This window comes from Ambystoma mexicanum, chromosome 8 (genome assembly GCF_040938575.1).
Source record: "Ambystoma mexicanum isolate Mex_15411 chromosome 8, UKY_AmexF1_1, whole genome shotgun sequence".
Lineage (NCBI taxonomy): Eukaryota > Metazoa > Chordata > Amphibia > Caudata > Ambystomatidae > Ambystoma > Ambystoma mexicanum.
Genome location: NC_090929.1, coordinates 787999697 through 788021744, shown reverse-complemented (window position 1 = coordinate 788021744; position 22048 = coordinate 787999697). Strand labels below are relative to the sequence as shown.

At 48.9% G+C, this 22048-nt stretch overlaps 1 protein-coding gene across 5 annotated transcripts in view; it reads right to left on the bottom strand.

The window, feature by feature from the left end:
- ARL6 (ARF like GTPase 6) overlaps positions 1–22048 on the bottom strand; it is a 2156307-nt gene that overhangs the window by 501656 nt on the left and 1632603 nt on the right. For all 5 annotated transcript variants that reach the window (XM_069610619.1, XM_069610618.1, XM_069610620.1 and 2 more), the window contains one exon: positions 3583–3712. In XM_069610619.1, the coding sequence (XP_069466720.1) occupies positions 3583–3712 (130 nt within the window). The remainder of the gene's footprint in view (positions 1–3582; positions 3713–22048) is intronic.

The following is a 22048-nucleotide window of genomic DNA, read 5'->3' as shown; positions in this document are numbered from 1 at the left end:
TTCTTTGATTTCAGACTCCAAACTTGACTAAGATTTCCGCTGATGCCCGATTGTTTTCAATTGCTTCTAGCCGATCCCCCACCTTCTCCACCCTGCCTCGGAGCTCTGATATTGAGGCCAGGAGGTGTGCCCGAAATGCCTTGATCTCCTGCAGCTTCTTAACAAGCTCTGACATTCTTGCTACTTCCGCGGCTGTCAGTAGCTGCCGCCCGTTTCACGGCAGTGTGGCTTGACGGCTCGTTGGTTTGTGTAGTGTTGTACTTATCTATTTGCACTGGGTGCACACAGTGCTGCTGATGGTAGAACACAGCTATGTCATATGGAATGTGATGGGACCTGAAGGTTCCAAGAACTACAGTTGGGAACACAGGATGGGAGAACCTTACTGAAAGGATGTCATCTGTTTAGCTCCCTGCCCCTTTCTATATAACTAGCCCTGTAACTCTGTAACTTATAAATAAACTCACTCCTTTTATATATACTGGTCTCCTGTGCCTTACCTGAATCCAGATGTCTTCTTACCATCCCCGATACTACAGTTTCTTCCTGTTCCTTTTCGATAGATCTTCTCCTCTAACCATTCTAATCATGTACGGGTGTGCCGCTCACTCGATCCATACTTCGGAGGGACTGCTGCTACAGCCGCGGGCAGTGTGTCTCCTGTGCTTCTGTTTCCGCAGTCGCCTCGCTCTGTCGCATTTTCCCCTGTTGTGGGTGTGCAGCTCTTGGCGTGAATCTGGAGTCGGCACATAGGACGCCGAGTCACAGGTACCTTTTGCCGATGGCTCTGGAGCTCCGTCTTTCTGCCTTCACCAGAAGCCAAAGTCGGCCTGAACTTTGTATATCACATGATGCCAGGATTAATTAATTCCTCACCGGTATCCCAGTCACTCAGTTTGTGTGCAAAAATGATCGGTTGTCTGAAGTCTTAACCCTCAGCTCTCGTAGGAGAGAGCATGTGCATGCTAATCGACTTGAGGTATCTTTTGAGGCCGTGGGCTTTCAGGATATGCTTTGTACCACTCCAATAAAAGGCCTGGTTCCTTGTTCAAGCAGCCCTGCTACCAAGTACATTCCTAATCAAACTTACATAGCCCCAGGGGTAGCTAGCTCCACTAAATATCTTCAGGCAAACAATGTGAACTCTTCTTTGCCTGATGGGGTGGATAGAATGGACATGGTCATCCAGGCTTCTCCTCAAGCCTCTGCATATAAAGGGAAATTGTCACCTGCCAATATTCTGGCAGTTTGGAAAGACACTCTCATAAAGGAATTAAACAACTGTGAAACCTCGGAGGACTTTGACGCATGGTTAGTTTCTTTAGACATTTCTGCAGAGCAATATCACGCTTTTTTCCTTGAGAAAAAACGCATCAGCTACCAACGCCTTACCTGCGAGTCTGCCGCTCATTAATAAAGAAAACTCTTCCCCACCGACATAATGGTCTCTAATGGAATCTGAAAATGATGCACCTTCATTGAGGGCTCAGCGCGCCGGTATGAGTCCCGAGTCGCAACTGCTCCGGAAAGAAGCATCACCTCCCCCACCCCCAGTCAGAGAACAAGTCACTACAGACTAGCAGATCAGTTATATCTGAGCCTGTCGTCGCCCCTGCAAATGGATGTCTAGCTGAGCAAAATGAGTCTTTGAACCCTGGAACGGCTAACCTAAGGTCTGTTTGTTTGAAAAAGTCCAACATGCCAACACCTGAGGATACTGCCATCAAAGCCATGATTATGGACAATCAAAACTTTATTATTACCAACGTTCCGAGACCTCCCAAAAGGAAGCCTAGAGACGCACTTCTCAACAAAGTACTTTCTTGGCTTCGTGTGACTTAAAAATCCTGGGCAGAATAGATCTGGCTAATTGGGGCACGCAAGGGAACAGAGACTGTATTCTGGTGGGGTGTCGAACCTAAGACTGTGTAAATATTTGCCCATGGGCTCGACGAGCCTTGGTTTTATAGTCTGAGCTCATTATTCTTAATTGTAATTTAATATGTTTTGCAGTCTGACCCTTTCTCATATGATGGTCTAAACTGTCTTTTTGTATTGTTTGTTTATGTGATTTTTTCGTAGCACTTTAAGGCCTGCGGGCGTAAGGCGCTTTACAAGAACTTTAAATAAATAAAGTATATCTGCTTTGGTGCATCATCTGCCATAGTGTTAGGTGAGAATTCGGCCCTGCTTTTGGGTCCTCCTTTTGCCTGTCTTTGTGTTCTCTGGCGAGAGTCAACTGTCCCAGTGGCAGCCTGGCCACTTCTAGATGGATGAAATCTCCACAAGGCACTGCAACATCAAAGCTCCCTGGGCCTCCCCACATCCCTGAACATACAGCCTTTCCAGGTGTGTCAAGGGGGGCAAGATTTCTAATTCGGTGATTGCCCACTCTTATTGGCCTCCTATCTCCTCCTTCATCCAGGCATTTGCCTCAAGATGCAATGGCTTCTACAGCTATGTGCCTCGCTCCTCATTTAGTCTCTGTTCTTCCTGTCGAGCATTCTACCGGACCGAGTCACGACGTGCTTCTTGCATTGGCAGGGGTGCCAATCATGGCTCTACCCCTCCCCCTTATGCTCCCCATGCCCCTCTCGCCGACAACCAAAATTATCATCCTGGGCATTTGACAAGGAGCACTCTTCTGCGTTCGCTGGTCTCTCGCATGGGCGCCTACTGCCGTCAGGTGTGTTGTGTGGCTGCTTGGAACAGCGCCCTTGTTGCTTTCATGAGCCTCTTCCACCCTTCTGATCACGGCATAGAGGGCCGCAATGGGACAGGCCTCAGACGGTTGCTCTACAAGCATCATGAGCCACCTAGGATTGTCTCCTCCAGCTTTCCCGGCCCATTATCCGTTCTGGGGCCTGGGCCCGCCAGTTCTTCCTTAGCCTATTACCAAGGGAAGTGAGAAACAGACTGCAGGAGACAATGCAGGGTCATGTGGTTCTCTGCTTGTTCCTCGCTCTAGGCTACAACTCCCATTAACGCCACCTTGCTCCGACGCCTCTGGCTCCTGACTCCTTCAGCTAGCCTCTGGGCCGGTCTTGTTTCTTCACCCAGGACCTCCGACTCGACACCCTCCTCCAGGCTACATTGGCCTCAGTGGGAGTCCGACTAGGGGGAGGAGTGCCTGCTCTGGGGAGTCCGTCACAGACCACTAGCTCTAGGCAGCTATGCTCCCTGCACCCCGTGCTGGTCTCATCATTCATTCACTTTTAGGTCCTGAAATGTTTTGGTTATTTGAAAAAAACATTAGACAATTACACCACCACCTTTAGAACACAGCTGTTATAACAGGAAAGAGTGAATACACAGACCACATGAAGATGATCAGTCAATATTCGCAAGGATCTGTTTCAAACAGCCGATTAGGAGTGAAAAGTTATCCATGTTTGTTAAATCTGCCAAGTGTCAAATCATTTTATGTTAACGTACATCTGACAACGACCTTATGCTACCAATTCATGATAGGTAAACACGTAGTTTGTTGTACTTATCAGTAAATGGTTATCACAGTTCAATTAATATCTTAGGTAATAATTTACAAAACACAAACTAATGAGAAGAATTACTTAACTTTACCATATATGCCAAGGTTTATCCTTGATGTTTTCCAAGCAGAGCAGCTGAGAGACTTTCACAGATGATAAGGCATCCCTGAGGTCCATCTTGTTGGCGAAGAACAAAATGGGAATTCGTTTGTGTATAATGTCTGAGAATTAGAGAAGAACACCACTATCAAGCTTTGGGTTGTATGTGTTTTACCACACTCAGTTTCATTGCATGTCTTTTTACCACCGATTTTTACAATGCTTTCCAATCCTTTTGTCAACACGTATGCATCTGGGGGGGAATATGTTGCTGAACAGAATATCTTGCTACACTGAGGGAAAGAAAACAAATGGTAATAAAGGGCATTCTTTGAAATAGGAAATCAATCTTTGAACATACTTTTGTCTTACTGTATGTCACATGGTCAGATAAGAGGGCATGCATAATATTTCAGTGTTGAAAGTTTGATATTTTTCTTTGCAAACAGAACTGGCAATAGCCACAAATGTTGCCTAGATTGAAAGATAGTGTGTGGACGGCTCCAGGTTTTAAGCACTAATTCTAAAACTGAGTTGGATGCCCAGTGCATAATGGATTGTGTGGCATTAAAAGCTCACACTTTTGGGTCAAACTCTGGATAATGTCAGAAGCACTGGTGTAAATATCTATGCTCCAGAAGATCCTGGCTATGAAAGAGGATACTAAAATAGCTAGGCTTAGTTATATATCTTTTTCTTCCTTTTATTCATATTGTGCCTGTTAAGGAACAAGAATGTTTCAAGATGCCAGCGGTGGGAGTGGGGGTGGGGGCGCGAGGGTGAAGGAGGAGGTGAAAGCAGCGACTGACACTCGCTTCATTTGTCGGATGATGGTGAAGGAGGCTGGCAGTACTGACAGTGGCTCAGATAGAGGTCCAAGAGGACCCAGGCGGGAGGAGAGGAGAGAGTGGTCAGACCAAAAGAGGGGTTTGGTGACCGGATTAGAGAGAGGGATGTCACCAGAAATTAGGGCGTCCAGGGTGTGACTGGCAAAGTGGGTTGGGCCGGAAGGGAGAATAGAGAGAGAGAGGGAGTGACAGAGTACACAGAACTGAGAGGTGGATGATTCAAGGGAGTCGAGGTGGATGTTGAAGTCATCAAGGAAGAGGAGTTTGGAGGAAGAGGTTGAGAGGCAGGAGGCGAGGACGGCCCATTCAGAGAGGAAGAGAGAGAGAAGACCAGAAGGCCTTTAGATAGTGGCAAGGGTGAGAGAGAGAGAGTAGGTGAGACCCTAGCTTGCAGACAAGGCATTTAAAAGAGGAGTAGGATTGAGAAGGTATGATGGAGGCAGAAATCCTGGAGGCAGAAACCCACCCAGGGAAGATCAGTGCCTCTCCGCTCAAGGCCTCTTGGGTCTGAGTTTTGAGAGGATTTTGTAGCCCTCACGAGGGAGAGTATCAAGAGCAGTGACAGAGCTGGCATTGAACCACGTCTCCGTAAGAGCAAGGACGTCTAGGTCAAAGTCTTCGAGAATGAGACCGATGCCGAAGGTGTGTTTGACAACAAAGCGAGCATTCAAAGTAGCTAAGTGAAGCTAGTTACAACCTTTAAAGGTTTTCCAAGAGGGTGAATAGGGAGGTGGTACTCCCATCTATGGTAGTGGTTAGAGGTGAGAGGAGAGGAAGGAGTGACAGGAGAAGGCAAGACGTTTATGAGAGAGGGCATGCGCTGGTCAAGGAGAGGAGTAGGTTGAGAACTTTGGGCCATGATAGTGCCATTGTGATAAACCTAGCAGATGAGAATCATGCCAGGAGTACTTCCCACCTAGTGCCACCATTAATGGTAGAGGAGAAGAAAGGGGAAAGAGTGGAGACCAAATGGGGGGTCCATAGGTCAAAAGAGGGGACAGAGAAGAGGATGTCCATAACAGTCTGTCTGGAAGTAGCATTGACGTAGGTGTCAGCAATATGTAGGCCTGGATTAGAGTCCACCAGCGCTTTTATCAGCGTCTTCCTTCCAGACCTTGTGAGAGAGGTAGGATAGGTGATAGAATAGCAGTTAGAATAGATAGGAGATATAGAGTGCCATGGGAGTAGTGGAAGAGAGAGAGGGATGAACAAGGATAAGTTTTCAAAACCTTTGTTTCTAAAAGTTCCTGCGTTGGTGTAATGCCTAACTCGCCCTCAAACTATAAAGATGGTTCCCTTAAATGATGTTTCTAAGGGCCGTAGAAGTCTAGAAGTCCAAAATAAAAATCTGTCTTGGTCTTAACCTATGCTTGCCCTCACTCTTTGACAAAAATGTGTTAGGAAGTCTTTCAAAAGTAAAAGGTTGTGGTTCAACAAAAATAGGAAACCAGGATTGGTTTCAGGTGGTCTTCTCACCAATGGTAGGTTGGACAGCTTCAAAAGGATGAGTTCAATCAAAAGGGACTGTTCATAGGACCTTGTCCATAGTCCAAACAATATCAATGTCTTTAATGCCTCGTGGTTCCCTTCCCCTAGCTTCAGTTCCTTCAACACCACAAAATAGCCAAGTTTCCACTTTGGTATGCCTCTCACGGTCCCTTCCCCAAGCTTAGGTCTCTTGCCAGTTCAAACACAAGTACACTTCTTGAGCTGCTCAGGGTTCCCTTCCCAGAGCTCAGGACTCTTCCAAGGTGAAATCCAAATACACTACATGGGCCTCTCAGGGTTCTTTCTTGAGAACGCGTGTTGTGACCAACAGGTAACCAACCCACTTGCACTCTAAAGAGACGTAGTCCCTTACACAGTTTCTCGAATTGTAATTGAACATTTTATACTTTCAAAAACACACATTTTCATCATATATTCAAAGAACGATATTTCATCATTACATGAGTACCTACACGCACAATCCCTGAGCGTTAAACTAATGTCAAATCAAACACTCAATAAATATTCTTAACAAATCCAAAAGGAGAGTATCAAATCTCTTTTCCTTCACAGAAAATGTAGATTCCTTAATTACAATCAACTTAAACACTGTTTTCTTTTTTTTTAATTAGCCAACGCGTTTCGGATATATAATATCAATTTTCAGGGCTTGGAGCTGTCCATCATAAATCTATTCACACAAATGTTCATCTGTTCACCTACAAGTAGTAAATCATTATTTACCTCTATGTTCATCTTTTGATATGAAATGTCACTATTAGATACCAAAAATAATGAAGACTGACCTCAAATTGTTCAAAGTAGGCTTGAGGGAAATTCAACCTATAAAGAAATTAAGCACTATTAACAGTCTATTCCCCCATGGTTAACTAATAAACTGTCATGTTTGATAGGGCAAACTCAGATAGAGTTAACATGCTTACCCAGCTTCGATCGGTAAAGAACTTGCCGGGTGGTCCTTCGTTCTCAATTCTCCAAAAAGGGAGGCTTCTACCTCTCTACAAAGTATAAAGAAAGACTGGGACCTTTTAGCAAAGTAATCCCGTAAGGACTTTTCTTATATGTAATGCACGTCGTTAAGCGAAAGCGTGCCTACTGCTGCCATAACAACATGGGCAAAAACTCTCAGAATGTTCACTGACTCTGCACCCTCCTCCCCAACGCTAACGTGCGGGTTGGCATACCCTTCCTCATTGTAACCAAAATATCAATGAGCAGTGCACATACTAGCTTGTACTCAGCAGAAACACGGACCGTGAGGCAGCAGACCGGGTTAGCAGTTGGGTGCCCCACATCCGTGTAAATATCTGTGGTAGCTATGGCAACGCCTCGCATCCGCACGCAGTGTGTGGCATCAATCCGGCGGCCATATTAATATGGGAATCCTTTCAAGGGCAAGAGGGCTATAGTAGCTATAACAGAAACTTCAATTCCACACAGAACTGGGCTGTGTGAATCCAGCAGGCCTCAAGCCCATCAAATCCCTCCTTGGCTCATAAGTGTGTTTCAACACCATTATTTCGATGGGTTCTGGTAAATGCATTACAAAACATACAGCATTTTGTCAAAGACGGATAAACCATGTTTAAGCGAAACCAAATCAGATGAAAACTGCATGTAGACCCAAAATATTCCTTATCTTTGATAGACTCCCATAGCCGTGGCATGTAATTGGAGGTGGGAGTGAGAATATTATGTATCCCTTTAGGGATGGACCGAATGTAATACGGCCTTGCCAAATCTGGTCTCTTGAGCAGTGGAGGAATCCAGATTGTAAAATTCTGTGAATGTATGTGCGGACGACCATGTGGCAGCCGCACAAATGTCTCGGACCGGTACCCCTCTATGGAGAGCCGAAGAGGCTGCGATACCCCTGGTTGAATGAGCCCTGAGATTTTGGGGTGGCTCTTTCCCTGCCAGTCTGTAACATTCCAGGATGGCCAAAATAATCCACCTGGAGATGGTTTGTTTTGTTATGGGTAGTCCCAACTTGTGACCTGAGTATCCTACAAACAGTTGGTCTGCTTGCCTGATCCTAGCCATTCTGCTGATGTAAAAGCTGAGAGCTCGCCTTGGGTCCAGCCTATGTAGCCTTTCCTCCTCTTTCGCCGGATGGGGGGGAGGGTAGAACGAAGGTAAGGTAATTTTCTGAGCAATATGAAATTCAGAAACCACCTTTGGGAGGAAATTAGGCTTCACCTGTAGGACAACTTTGTCCTGGTGGAAGATTGTATGAGGGGGTTTACAGGAGAGAGCTTGTAGCTCGCTCACCCTCCTAGCATATGTTAATGCTACCAATAGGACAGTTTTAAGCGTGAGAAATCTCAGCGCGCAAGAGTGAAGTGGTTCGAATAGAGTGCCCATTAGGAAGTTTAAGACTAAATTTAAGTCCCATAAGGGAACCTGGAATGGTTTTGGAGGGTAAACATTAGTTAGTCCCTTGAGAAATTGTACCACTATAGGAAGTTTGAAATACGATGGTTCCTCCGCAGTGCGCTTGAAGATAGAAAGCGCTGCGAGATAGCCTTTTACAGTGCCAACTTGAAAGCCTGAGTTTGCCAAGTAGAGTAGAAACGATAACACCGTTGGTGTACCACATGAAAAAGGGTTGATATTCTCTTCCCTACACTAGCTGCAAAATTTGTTCCAACGGCAGCGGTATAAAGACTTTGTTGCCGGTCTTCTGGCCGAAAGCAACACCTCCATGATGTCATCAGGGAGATCCTAATCCTTGTACCTCACCCTTTCAGAAGCCAAGCGTGAAGGTTGAGGGTTCTGGTGTCTGGATGGAGAACCTGACCTCCCTTCTGCGAGAGAAGATTCTCTTTGAGTGGAAGATGGATTGGAGGACAGATGGACATATCTAGAAGGTCCGGGTACCACGTTCTCCTGGCCCAATCCGGGGCAATTAGGATCATGGTTTTCCGGAATCTTCTCAACCTCCTGATCATTTGAGGAATAACAGGGACTGGTGGGAACGCGTAAAGGAGTGGAAACTCCCAGTCCACTACGAACGCATCTCCTAGAGCTCCTCTCAGGGGAAATTCCCCTGAACAGAACAGATCGCACTTCCTGTTGGTGCTTGTGGCGAACAGATCCACCTGAGGGGTTCCCCAAAGGGCGAAGATCTCTTGAAGGACTTCCTGAGCTAGCTCCCACTCGTGGGAGACTGTGCTCTGCCTGCTCAGAGTGTCCGCTGTCAAGTTCTTCTCTCCGGCTAGGTGGACTGCCGATAGAGAAATTCCTTCTTGGATTGCCCAAAACCAGAGCTGCATCGCCTCTCTGCACAGTGGCAGTGATCTTACGCCTCCTCTTTTGTTGAGGTAGTGCATGGCCACCGTGTTGTCCGTCATTATCAGGACATTTCTCCCCTGTACTGATGGCAGGAAAGCTTTCAGCGCTAGTCTGATCGCTCTCAGCTCTAATAGGTTGATGTGTAGTCTGGACTCTGATGGAGACCAACGACCGCTGATGGTCAAGTCGTTGGCATGGGCTCCCCACCCCGTGAGTGAGGCATCTGTGACTACTGTTATCTCCGGCCATGGTTGCCAAAACACTTCTCCTTTCAAGATGGTCTCGGGATAGGCCCACCATTGCAGGTCGCGGGCTACTTTGTCCGGAATCCGCTGGCCCTTCATGACAAGGTGGGAGCGGGTAATAGGGAGGGGTTTGGAAACGGAGGAATGGTCCAGTCTGTGGAGAAAAATTCCCAAGCTGGCTAGGGCATCGCAAACACAGGAAGCCTGGTATGAAATAATATATGGGTGGCATTACACGCTGGCAATTCTGCACATGATGTACCCACAGGTATCAGGGGAGTGCTGGAGAGGGTGTGGGCACGAGGGAAGAGCTGAGCATATATGGTGTAGGCGTCCGAAAATCGTTCCATTCTGGGAGGTAGTACAGAGGGGGCAAGATCAGGCATTTGGAGAAGGAGGGAGCAGATCCCCCGAACAGGTGCTACTAGGCCTGCAGGTTGGCGGAACAGGAGAACCTCGCAGCAGAGAAAGAGCGAGAGTGATATTGACACTTGCAGCTATGACACTAATTGCTCAGAGATGGAGGAGTTGTAATGTCCCGACCTTTCATGACTGGCTGCAGAGGCTGTGGGACACAGTCGCTCTGGAGTGGGCGACTTATGCTATGAATGGGGAGTTGTCAAAATTTGCTGGGGATTGGGGTGAGACGCTGGCCTTCCTGAGAGACGATTATAGGGTAATCTGGTGCCCCCAACACCTCAAGATCCTAGACCTGCAATGAGCTCAACGAACTCGCCCAAGCGGGAGCAGCCCTGGAAAGAAGGGGAAGACCACCCAGGGCCAGGGGGGGGAGGGAGGGAGGGAAGGTTAGGGGATTTGTTGTTCTCTTTTTTTTGTTTTTTCTCTTTCTATGTTCATGTTATAAACTCAATAAAGAGATGTTTGACAAAAAGAAAAGAAAAAAAAACAAATGCGTAGGTAGGTAACGAGGTTGAAGAAGGACCTTCCAAAAGGATGCAGTAAAGAGGCCCGGAGGATAAAACAGGAGTATAGAAACTGGATCAAAGGCAAGCAATTTGTGATGTATATTAATGGCGCAGAAAAAATGCTTGCCTGTATGTCGGAGAATAATTCGGGCAGATTTTGGCAATTAATTAAGCCCAAAGGCACATATTGATTCTTGCAAACCCAGTCTTTCTTAGAGGAAGCATGGGTAAAATACTTTAGCGACCTTTATGAAATTGGGGCTAAATGGGACTCCAGAGTGGTTGCAGGCCAGGCGTAAGGGGGCCATTAAGTGGGATTTGGATGACATTGCAATACTGATAAAAAGGAGCAAGAAATCGAATGCCCCGGGGCCCCGATGGCCTTTCAAATTTGACCTTCAAGGCAAATTCTATTGTCTGGTCCAAATTACTGTTGGCTTTATTTGCAAGCATATTGATTAACAAAGAGTGCCCCGAAACTTGATCTGCTGCCACTATAGCTCTGTTTTATAAAGGAGGTGATAGGTCTTCTCCCCTGTTTTATAGACCTATATCATTGTTGGACTGCTCAAATAACATTTTTTCTAAAATGTTGCTCAAGGGGCTTCATAAATGGCCAGGCAAGTCCAAGTGTCTGGACCCCTTTCAGATGGGGTTTCCGGCAGGGCATGGGAACAGCTTTAAATTGTTTTGTCCTGGACCTGCTCTCAGCCCAGGCAAAAGCTCATGGTAGACCAGTGTTTTTGGCATTTTTGGACATAAGCAAGGCCTTCGATCATGTAAATAGGGCCTTGCTATGGAAAAACCTGCAGGAAAGGGATTGTCCACTTGCCCTGGTGGGGATTCTGGAGGCTATGCATGTGGGCACAAGGATTAGAGTTAGACTTGATGCCCACGGCTCCTATACTCCACGGGTAGAGACAAATAGAGGTCTACATCAAGGGTCTGTGTTGGTGCCCTTCCTTTTAAAAAAATATATTTTAGGAATATTAGATTATCTAAGTTCTGTCAGAACAAATCCTCCGAGGTTGGGAGAGTTTAAAATCCAACATTTATTGTATGCTGACGACATTGTAATTTGACAGCTATTGGTCTCCAAAGAGCTCTAAATGCAGTGGAAGAATTTTTGGGCAGTTTGGATATGTCGATACACATAGTGAAATCTAAAGTATTGGTGCTGAAGGTAGGACATAAAAAAAGTAGGTTATCCACTGGAAGCTAAATAGCTATAGCCTTGAGGTAGTGAATAAGTGTAAATATTTAGGGTCCCTAGTTTATGATAACATGGGAGGGCCCGCTTTGCTAACTGACCACAAGGCACAGTTATATGGAGCATTAGTGAAGCTCCGGCAGTTTCGACTCCCAGTGCTAAAATTGTACAGACAACAAATCGTCCCTAAATTAATATAAGGAGCACAGACAAGGAAGGTATATATTGATTGGCCAAAACTTAAGGGCATCATTTGGCGATGGCTCCTAAGCCTACCGCGATCAGTCCGGTTAGTGTGGATACTCTATGAATTGGGACAGCTTCCCTTCCAGACTATGATTGATTGGGGGAAGCTGCAGATATTTGCAAGTATATTCGCCACATCGGCTGCCTCTATCTATGAGAGTCTAAATGTAAATTGGAAAAAAACTCATGTAATGTCTTGATGGAGTGAGGGCCTGATTGTCTAAATACATTGCAAATAACAGTGGCTACATTAGAAGAATTGGGAGCAGCAGCGTATTTAGTAAAGAATAAATTGTCCAGATATTTGTGGCCTGGTCTCAGAGAAAATCTAATGCAATATCAATGTTTCGGGAGACCATTTCATCTGGTCAATTAAGAATTATAATGATCTTGCTACCTATTTGAAAAAGCACCCGTCAAGGCACTTCAGGTCCCACCTTTTAAGACTTAAATTAAACGTACTCCCAACTCGAAGTTTTAGGTACACGAAACAAAGTACCAAGGGACCAGAGACTTTGCTGGCATTGTCACAATGAGACAAGGACACTAAAACATTTGTGCGTTTACTGTCCCAACTTGTGTACATTGAGGGTTCAAATTTTATCCATGAACTTTATACCCACAGAACAGGAGCTGTGGAGGAGGATTTTAAATACAAATGAACTTTTCTTACTAATTCGTATTTTGCAGTGGATTTGTAACATTCGTATAGTGAAATTATGTGATTCTTTGAATATTTTAATGTCATTTGATGATTATGTGTAGATAATGGTTGGTACACATTTTAAGAAATATTGAAATGTATTGAAACTGTAATTGTCAAATGTCTTTTAATCGTTGAAAATTGATTCTTTTTATGTATGTGTTGTGTCAAAAGTACAGATTTGTACTGTAGTACACAATAAAATAAATAAATAGCAGCACAAATACACAAGAGTCCATATGCTTCTAAGCTCAAAATCCTGGTCGACACTGCCTCCCGCCCAGCCAGACTCCACAATCATTATTTATAATAGTTCTGGTGTTTTTTTTTCCCCCCAAATTTCTTTTTATTGGTTTTCTACAAGCAAACTGGCATTATGGCATTATCTTACATGCGCCGAAAGCAGCGCTCATTTGCTTGTTATTATAAACAACTATAAGCAAGAACAAAAACAAGACTGTAAAGTCTCAGTGGGGACGACGGGGACGGGGAGGGTGAGGAGGAGGGAGGGGAGACGATGGGTTGTATATCAGGAGTCAGAACCAGCGAATGCTGTTTGGACTGCAGGAGTACATCGGGAGCGGGATGGGACCTGCGTGGTACAGAACTTCATTAGTTTGTGTGTGCTCCAGCAAGTGTGAGAGTCGGGGGGGAGGGCGGAGGTAGTTGCGGGCTGTTATGTCTTTACCGCTGGCTTCCCTTGACTATGGCTTGTGTCCTGTATTTCCGGCCTTCTCTTTAATCATATTTGTCCATCCATCGGAGGGAGGGGGGCTGTCGGGCCAGGCCTGGGTATTTCTGTGTGTAGTCCAGGAATGGGGCCCAGGTTTGGTAAAATTTGTCTCTGTTCCCAAACCGGAGGGCTGTTATTTTCTCGGCTGCTATTATGTCCCAACACTTTATCCACCACATCTGTACTGCCGGACCCTCTGGGTTCTTCCAGAGCCTGGCTATTGAGATTTTAGCTGCCGTCAGTAGGTGGACGCATAGTTCTGCTCTGTGGCCCGATAGAGGGAAATTGGCCCTCGCCACTTGCTCCCAGAAGGACGATACCAGGATCCCATGGGATTGTGAGGCCCGTAATTGTGTTGACTTGGTCTAACACTGCTTTCCAGAATTCAGTAGCCTTGGGAAATGTCCATAGTAGGTGGTACAGTTTACCTTTGTCCGGGCACCCTCTCCAACACAACGGGGGAATCGCGGTGTTACATTTATTGAGCGCCTCTGGAGTTCGATACCACCCATAGCATACTTTGAATGCCCCCTCCTTGTTAGTTACGCATTTGGAACTTCTGTGCGCTCTGGTCCAGATGTGGTCCCATTCCTCCGGTTCAGTGGGCCTCCCTATGTCTTTCTCCCATCTGAGCATGTATGGTTCTTTGCAGGTTGGGTCAGTTCTGTCGAGGATCTTGTAGAGGGTTGATATTCTACCCTTAGGGGGTATCGCTCTGAGGGTTCACTCCAGGGCTGTCAGGTCTCTGCTTCCGAGGTTTTTCATGATACTGCTTGAGAGCCAGTGTCTAAGCTGTGAATATCTGAACCTCTCTGCTTCAGGAACTTGGAAATTCGCCTTGCCGGCTTCGAAGTCCAGAGGTTTTCCCTCTTCAAAGAAGTCTTGCACCTTCTCTAGTCCTCCTTTCAATTTCTGAAAATTATTGGGGTTAGTGCCCGGGGAGAATTCCGGGTTCATCCAGATCGCTGTGAGTAGGCCTATTGTGCTTCGGCTATTCCACCGTCGCGCCGCTTTCCTCCAGTTTGACACTGTTTTCGGTCGCTGATAGGGGCTGTGTGCCAGCTCGGTCGCTGGGTCTTTTCATATGTGGCAGTGAGACTATCGGGACTGGGCTCCAGGCCTCCACCAGCTCCAGCCAACAGGGTTTTGGGATATCGGCAGACCAGGCGAAGGCCTGTGAGAACTGCGCTGCCAGGATATATCTCTCAACGTCTGGTACTCCTAGGCCTCCCACCGCCTGTCCTCTGAGCATGATCTTCCTGGGAATTCGTGGCCGTTTTCCTTCTCATATATATTTCATGATGCTCCTCTGCAACTTCTGGACCGCTTGTTTCGGAATGGCGGTGGGCAGGGCTGAGCATTGATATAACAATCTGGGAATTAAGTTAATCTTTAGAGCCGTGATTCTCCCAAACCAGGAGATTTCCTGTTTTTGCCAGCGAATTAGGTCGCTTTTGAGTTCTTTGAGGAGTGGCAGGAAGTTTGCTTTATATATTTTATTGTGTGCGACTGGTAGCTGGACCCCCAAATAGGGCAATTGCCTTTTCACCCAAGGAATTAGGTAATCCTTTTCCAGCGCTATTGTCAGCGTTTGAGGGAGGATGATACTCAATGCTGTGGATTTGGAGAGATTGACCTGGAATCCTGATGCCTCCCCGAATTCCTTCAGTTCCGTCCACAGAGCTTTCATGGACTCCTTGGGTTGGGCCAGTGTTAAGAGGACGTCGTCGGCGTATAGGGCTGCTTCATAGACTTGGCCCTTGATTTCCAGGCCCTGGAATACTGTGTTGTGGTGATTTCTATTCGCGAATGGAAGATGAGGGGGGTAAGGGGACATCCCTGCCTTGTACCTCTTGATATTCTAATTATGTCGGATCTGATCCAATTCATTCTGAGTATAGTGGAGGGGTGTTGATAATTGGCTAGTGTCCATTTTGTGAAGTTAGGCCCGAATCCATAGTGCCTTAGCGTTTCTTGGATATAGCCCCAGTCTAGCATGTCAAAGGCTTTATGTGCATTGGAGAGATAGGACCATCATTTCCAAGCCCTTCCTGTTGGCAGATTCGATGATGTTTATGGTTCTCCTAATATTGTCTTGGGTACTACGGCCAGGGATGAATCCGGTCTGGTCGGGTGGATAGTGACGGGTAGAAGGGGCGCTAGCCTGTTCGCTAGAATTTTCGCAAATATTTTAGCGTCATTGTTCAATAGGGTAATGGGCCTGTAAGAGGCGCAGTGGCTTCGGTCCCTGCCGGGCTTGAGTATGAGCACAGTTAGAGACTCCTCCATGGAGGGGGTGGTGGTTCCCGATGATAAGAACGAGGTGAACAGGGCCGCAAGCTGGGGTGTGAGAATATAGGAGAACAACTTGTAGAATTGGGCCGTGAGCCCGTCTGGCCCTGGGGTCGAGTTTTTTAGAGATGAGATGACCTTGCTCACCTCTTCCGCAGAGATAGGATCTTCTAGGGCATTCAGTTGTGGGTGCGGGGAGTTCAGCTCGACTCGTGTTAAATATTGAGACTGTGCGGATTTTGTCGTTGGGGGCCCAGTCATGATTCCTTTGTGATATGCTGTCATAATTTTCAGCTTCTCTGCGTTAGAGTGGCAAAGGGATCTTTGGTCATCCAAGAGAGATTGGATATAGTTTCTTGACTGGAGCTTTTTAAGTTTGTGAACCAGCAGGCGGTTTGCTTTATTACTGTTCACATAGTAAAATTGCTTGGTGTAGGTTAGTGCTCTGGCTGCCTTGTCCGCTAAGTGCATTTCGCTTTTTGTAGTACGCGGCTCGCTTTCTTGTTGTGGCGTTGTTTGAGGATGTGTTCCGCCTCTGCTACCTCCGTTTGTCTTGCTGTAACTTGTTCACCCGTCGGAGCCGGGCTGTGCAGTCGCCTGCGACCCCCCTAATGACTGGCTTCATTGCGTCCCAGATGATAGGTTCCGGCGTGTCCCTGATGGTGTTCTCCTTGAAGTAGTTCTTGAGGGCTTCCGCCATTTCCGTTCTGATGGCTATATCAGTCAAAATGTGTTCTAGTAGCTTCCAGTGTCGGGGGGCAGGTCGGGTAGACCTTGTACCCTTAGCTTCATTGTGACCGGTGCGTTGTCCGATAGGGCTCTGTGTCCTATTTGTGTGGTGTCGACGCAGGGGATGAGAGCGCTAGAGAGGAGCAGGAGGTCGATCCTTGAGTGCCCCAGGTGGGCGTGAGAGAAGAAAGTGTAATCCTTCACCCCAGCATTGGAGAATCTCTATACGTCTATGGTGTCAGTTTCCCTCAGAAATTCTGCCATGGCGAGGGCCTTGCCGAAGTCCTCCTTCGTTGGAGGGAGCGTTTTGTCCAGGTACGGGTCTGGTGTTAGGTTGAAGTCGCCGCCCATTATTCAACGGCCCTCAGTGAAGGTTATGAGGATGGGAAGGAGATTGTGAAGGAATAAGCTTTGTGCAGCATTCGGGCAGTATATAGCCGCGAGGGTGATGGGGAGCTCAACCAGGAGGCCTTTGAGTAGTATGTAGCGCCCCTCTGGGTCCCTTTTGACATTGATTTGCGTTAGCGGTAGGTCTCCGCTTAATAATATGGCTACCCCTCTTTTCTTTTGACCCGCTGAGTCAAAGTAGCGCCTTGGATAGCATTGAGAGGAGACGCGCTTTTCGTCTGACTCGAGGAGGTGCGTTTCCTGTAGGCAGACGATGTCGGATGCAAGCTGGGAGAGACATTCCAGGTCGTCACTGACAGTTCGCTATCCGGTTGGGCCATTAGTGATTAGGTTGATTGGAGGAATTGTCCTGCCCCTGTTGGATTGCGAATCTTTAGGTCTCCCCTCCCCAACGGGCTGAGCTTCCGTTGTTGGGGTAGTTTTGTTCTGAGGATCCTCCTCCCTTGAGATGCGTTCCTTACTGCATATCTCCCCTCCCTGCTCTCCACTTGGTTCCACTTCCCCCCATCTCTCCAAACATAGTAAAACGAAAAAGGAACCATAACATGAGCAGGAGCAAAAACAGGTATTCCGGACCAGCACATACAGGCTTTGGGCCTCAACGTTTTCCCAGTTCTAAAACCGCCAGGTTTGACTTTTTACCTGACCCAGCTTCCAGGATATGTGGCCTTCTACCTCCTTGGAGACATGTCCATTCATGCGGTGTAGACTGTTCTGATGCAGTGCGGTCAGCACTACACCCATTGTCAGTATTAGGGGCCTTGTTCGATGAGCGTTATCTCTCTCCTCCATCAGTTTTGGCTCTGTTGTGGGCTCCCAAATTTCCTGGTCTTTCCCGTCTTTGCTTTCTTTCTTTCTTTCCGTCAACCACTCCCACGGCTTGCTAGATGTGCCCGTCATGTTGGGCCGCGGGTGAACGGCTGTATCCGGTTGGTCATCTTCCAGGTGCAGAAGTGCTAGGCCTTCCGCACAGTTGCCAATTTTCCTCTGTTTACCTTCCCATGTAAATAAAAGGCCAAACGGGTGCGTCCATCTGTATCGGATTTATTGTGATCGAAGGGCTTTCGTGACTGGCTGCATTAGCCGTCTTTTGTGAAGGGTGACCAGCGCTAGAACTTGACAGAGCTGTATGCGAGAGCCATTGATCGTGAGATCCCTGTGTGTTCTTGCTGCTCTCAAAATGTCTTCTTTCAGACAGTATGATGTCATCGCTATTAGGACATCCCTGGGTCTCGTCCCCAGTTCATTCCGTTTTGGGCCTACCCGATGGATTCTGTCAAATCCGATCGCCTCAGGCTGGGTATTGTTTAGTAAGTTGCTAAAGCAGTGTTGCATCGTATCCTTTAGATCCTTGTCAAGCACTGATTCCGCTAGGCCCTTGACCCTAATGTTAGAGCTTCTTGATCTGTTTTCTAGGTCCTCCGTCTGGAGTTCCAGGTTATTTGTTGCGTTAGCCAGCTAGTCCAGGAGAACATTATTTTGGTTGGTTTCCTCTGCCACATTCGAAAGTCTGCTTTCAACCACGTCTACTCTTTCTCCTATCTCTGCCATCTCTTTGTTGACCTCCTGAAAGGAGAATTTCAGTTCCTCCTTCATTTGTTCCAGTTGGCTGTGAAATGTGTTTGTCAATCTGGCTGCCATTCCCTTTAGGCAATTCAGAAGTTCTTCTTTGTCTGACGCCATTGTCTTCGTGGGGAGGACTTCTGTTTGAGTGGTCAGGGCCGGCGGGGGGGCGGCAATTCAGCGTGTGTTCTGCGTTTCTGTCTCCTGTACCTCTCTATTTGACCTTCCTGAGCTCTAGCTGGGGTTCTTGCTCTTGCTGGGCCAGTCTTAGGTTTGGTTCCTGGCATCTGGGTCGCTCTGGCACGAGTCGGCTATCGTCGTTCAGGGCTGTGGGATGTACGCTACTGGTGCTACCAGCCAACTTGCGGTGAGGCCGTAGTGACCACTATTGATTGTTGCTGGTCGCGGTTTCTCTACTCTGGTCTGATCCACCACTCTGGGGGGCCCGTTTTGTGTACTGAGCTTATCGGGCTAATCTTAATCCAAGCCTTCTTTCCACTATTCTTCTTTTCCCTCTTCCATAAGTGCCCCAGCAATGCTGGTATCTATTTCCGGGGCTTCTATCAGTCTCTACCTGTGTTTTGTGGGGCATATGCTGCTTCACCCTGTGATCAGTAACCCGCTCTTCTGGGGTTTTCCCGTGTTCAGTGTAGGGTGCCTGCCTGACAGCATCCTCACTATCTTTGTGGGCCTCTTCTCCTCTCAGGTGTGCCCCTCAGTCTTTTGGCTGGGCTTCACCACCACCTTCTTTCAACCTGGCCTCACGCCTTCGTGGGCTGTGGAGATGTTGTAGTGTTTTGGGTGGATTGCTCTCCCGCCCAACGTGCTTCAGGCTCACTTCATTTAGCTCATATGGGGCGTCCAACAGCCCCTCCAAGGATTAAGGAAATCTCTGGACTCTATCGCCCCACGTACCTCTGAACTTCTTAATGCTGCCCCATATACTACAGGGCCTCCCTCGGTCACAGCGCCACGCACTGCTCGCACACGGCGGGACACCAGGCTAGGGGATGTCCACTTCGGCTGCTGGTGGGCGGGTGGTGTGTAGATAGTGCTCTCAGTTGTTTTCTAGGTGCAGCCCTCCCATGTGCAGGACATGTCCACCAAAAGGAGTCGAGGCGGAGTCTGGACGGGATATCAGCAGGTCAGCCCCTGGGAGCAGTCCCAGCAGGAGCCGGTCGCAACACAGCCACCACCTAGGGGTCTCTCTGAAACCAAGGATGTAGAGTGCTAATTGACAGTATTTACCACGTGGCCTATATTAAGAGGCTCGGTGTCATCCTAGAGTGTGTGGTGCGCCTCCAGGGCCTCTCGCAGTAACCCTGTATGGGGGGAAAGCGCTGCGTCTGGCTTGGCGTAGTCTGAAGGCGCACCCACTCTGTTTCCTGATTCAAGGAGTGGACTGTGTCCTCCCACGTTGCGTGGCCGCATGGTATTTGGTATATGTGTGCGCTTCCCGACAGTGTTCGGGGTCGGGTCTGCGCTACAGTGTCTTCCGGGTGTCCCCCGCCCCGCCGGGCGCACCGACCCACTCCTCAGGGGTGGGGGGGAGACAGGCCACCAGGAGCCGTTTGTGCTACAGGCACCCGTTGCGCCTTCAGCGTTTGTGTGGATGGGCTGGCCACCGCACTCCTAGGCACCCTCCCCCCAGCCTCTCTCACTTGGTGTATGAGCCTCCGGTGCGGCTCTCCTCTGCTTCTTGTCTTGGGTGCAGCAGGTGGTGCGCGGGGCTCCCCCGCTGTGCTGCTCCTGGCTGGGCTCTCGCCGAATGTTTTGTGCCCCTGGACCTGGGGGTGGCTTCCCTGTGGCACCCAACCTCTGGCTGAATGCTGGCGGGGGAGCGCGTCGGCCCGGCCCCCTTGATCCGTCGTCCTTGGGCCAGTGATCTGTAGGGGTATGGAGTGATGGTATGCGGGGGGGGGGGGTGTCAGGGCCGGCACACCGTCCCGTGCAGGCCCCGCTCACACCCCCGCAGCTGCTTGGTGTTGCGAGGTGCTCCTCAGCCCCCGGTCCCTGTATTCCCCAACCGACTATGCCCCCGTGCGTAGTGCCATGTTGGATGGGTTGGTATAGCAGGGCCCCAGAAAGTTCTCAGATCCTTTGTCGAGTTGGTGTTGCACTGGGGCCGCTTTTTCCGCAGGGTGCCCCTGTGAATCAAATGGAGGTGCGCAGGTGCGCAGGCACCACATGCGCACAGAATGTGGAGTATGTCAGGGGGCCCACCGTGTTATTGGGGCATCACAGGATTCGTTTGTTGTGGGGTCGCATGCAGTGATCACTTCCCCCAGTAGTGGAACAGCTCTTTGCTAAGATTCACACCATTGTCTGGTAGCCGGGGGGCGCCGTATACCAGCAGTTAGGGGGGAGGGTGTGGGCTTCCACCACTGTGTCGGGGGCACTGCTCCCCCCGGAGCAGTCCTGCTTCAGGGGTCACCCCACTCTTTTCTGCAGATGTGGTGGCCCACCCGCTCCCCATGCGTCTTCGGTCCGCAGCTCCTGGGGGTGAGGGGGCGGGAGACACACCGTAGGCTCTATGGGTCTGCTGGAGCCCTTGTTGCTGTGTCAGGCGAGGAGCATAGCAGCAATGGTTTGCCTAATTCTGGTGTTTTATATACTATCAGTATCACCGGAAAACCAGTACTCGATCAGGGGCAACTAACCCATAAAGCACAGCATTGTTCTGTTTCCAAGGTAAGCTCATTGCACTTGAACTGTCTGAATAAGTCCTGCAGATGCACTGTGTGGTCCATGAGAAGCAAGACCAATCCCATGTCCGTCCGGTATTGGGGCCCAATAAACGTCAGGTCCTGAAAAGTTATGAGGCATCATAAGCATGTAGAGCAAATTTGCCCCTCTAGCTGTGCTCTCAATGCCTCGTCTAGCTAATCGTTCAGGTAGACAGAACATCTGTAGTGCCACCCTCACCAGAGTCAGGGACTTGATAATGAGAAAACCCAAGCTCTCCAGCGCAAACCTTAAGAATTGCTGATGAGGGGGCGCTGTTGAGCAGCCTGGAAAATGGCTGCCTAACTCTGGAGCTCCATGTGGCTGGGAAGTATAATCCGGCAACATCAGCGGATTGCTTTAATTTTCTCTACACTGTGCTGGCCCTGCTGGAAGCCTACATCGTGCCACACATTTGCTGCATTTTCAGCCCGAATCGGCCTCTGGGAACCCCGCCACCCTGCTTTGGAGCTTCGGCCCGCCCTGCTGTGCGAACCTCCGCTCCGACTGAGATCCGGCGGGGGCCTGCCTTCGTAGGAGTTCCCTGCCCCCTGGCTATGGGCTGCGGAGGCGGTGCCAGTGGTTGCCAGTACTGGTGGGAGATGGCGTGGGAGCCTCTGGACCGTCACGGTGTGAAGGGCCTCCCCGGCCTCTGCTGCGCGGCTCCAGCGGACGGGAGCTGCGCCCGGGCTGGCACTGCAACCTGCCCAGCCCCCACGCTTCAACATTGGGGCCATGCTCTGCCGCTCGCGGGGGCCGGAGCCCTCTGCTTGAGAGACATCGCGGACCTGCTCTGCTGCTCGTGGGGGCTGGAGCCTCTCAGCTGGAGGGCGCCGCAGGCTGGGCGTGAGTTAGGCCCAGGGGCAGCCTGGATCCAGTGGGATCAGTGATCCGGCAGCCCGCCTGCCGGCGCCTGCAGATCCCCGGCAGCTGCCCACGGCCGGTGGCCCGCGTCTGCGGCCCAGGTAAGGAGCTGGGTTGCGGCGGGCCTCGTCTGCCACAAAGTTGTGCGCTTTCCTGCCTGCGTG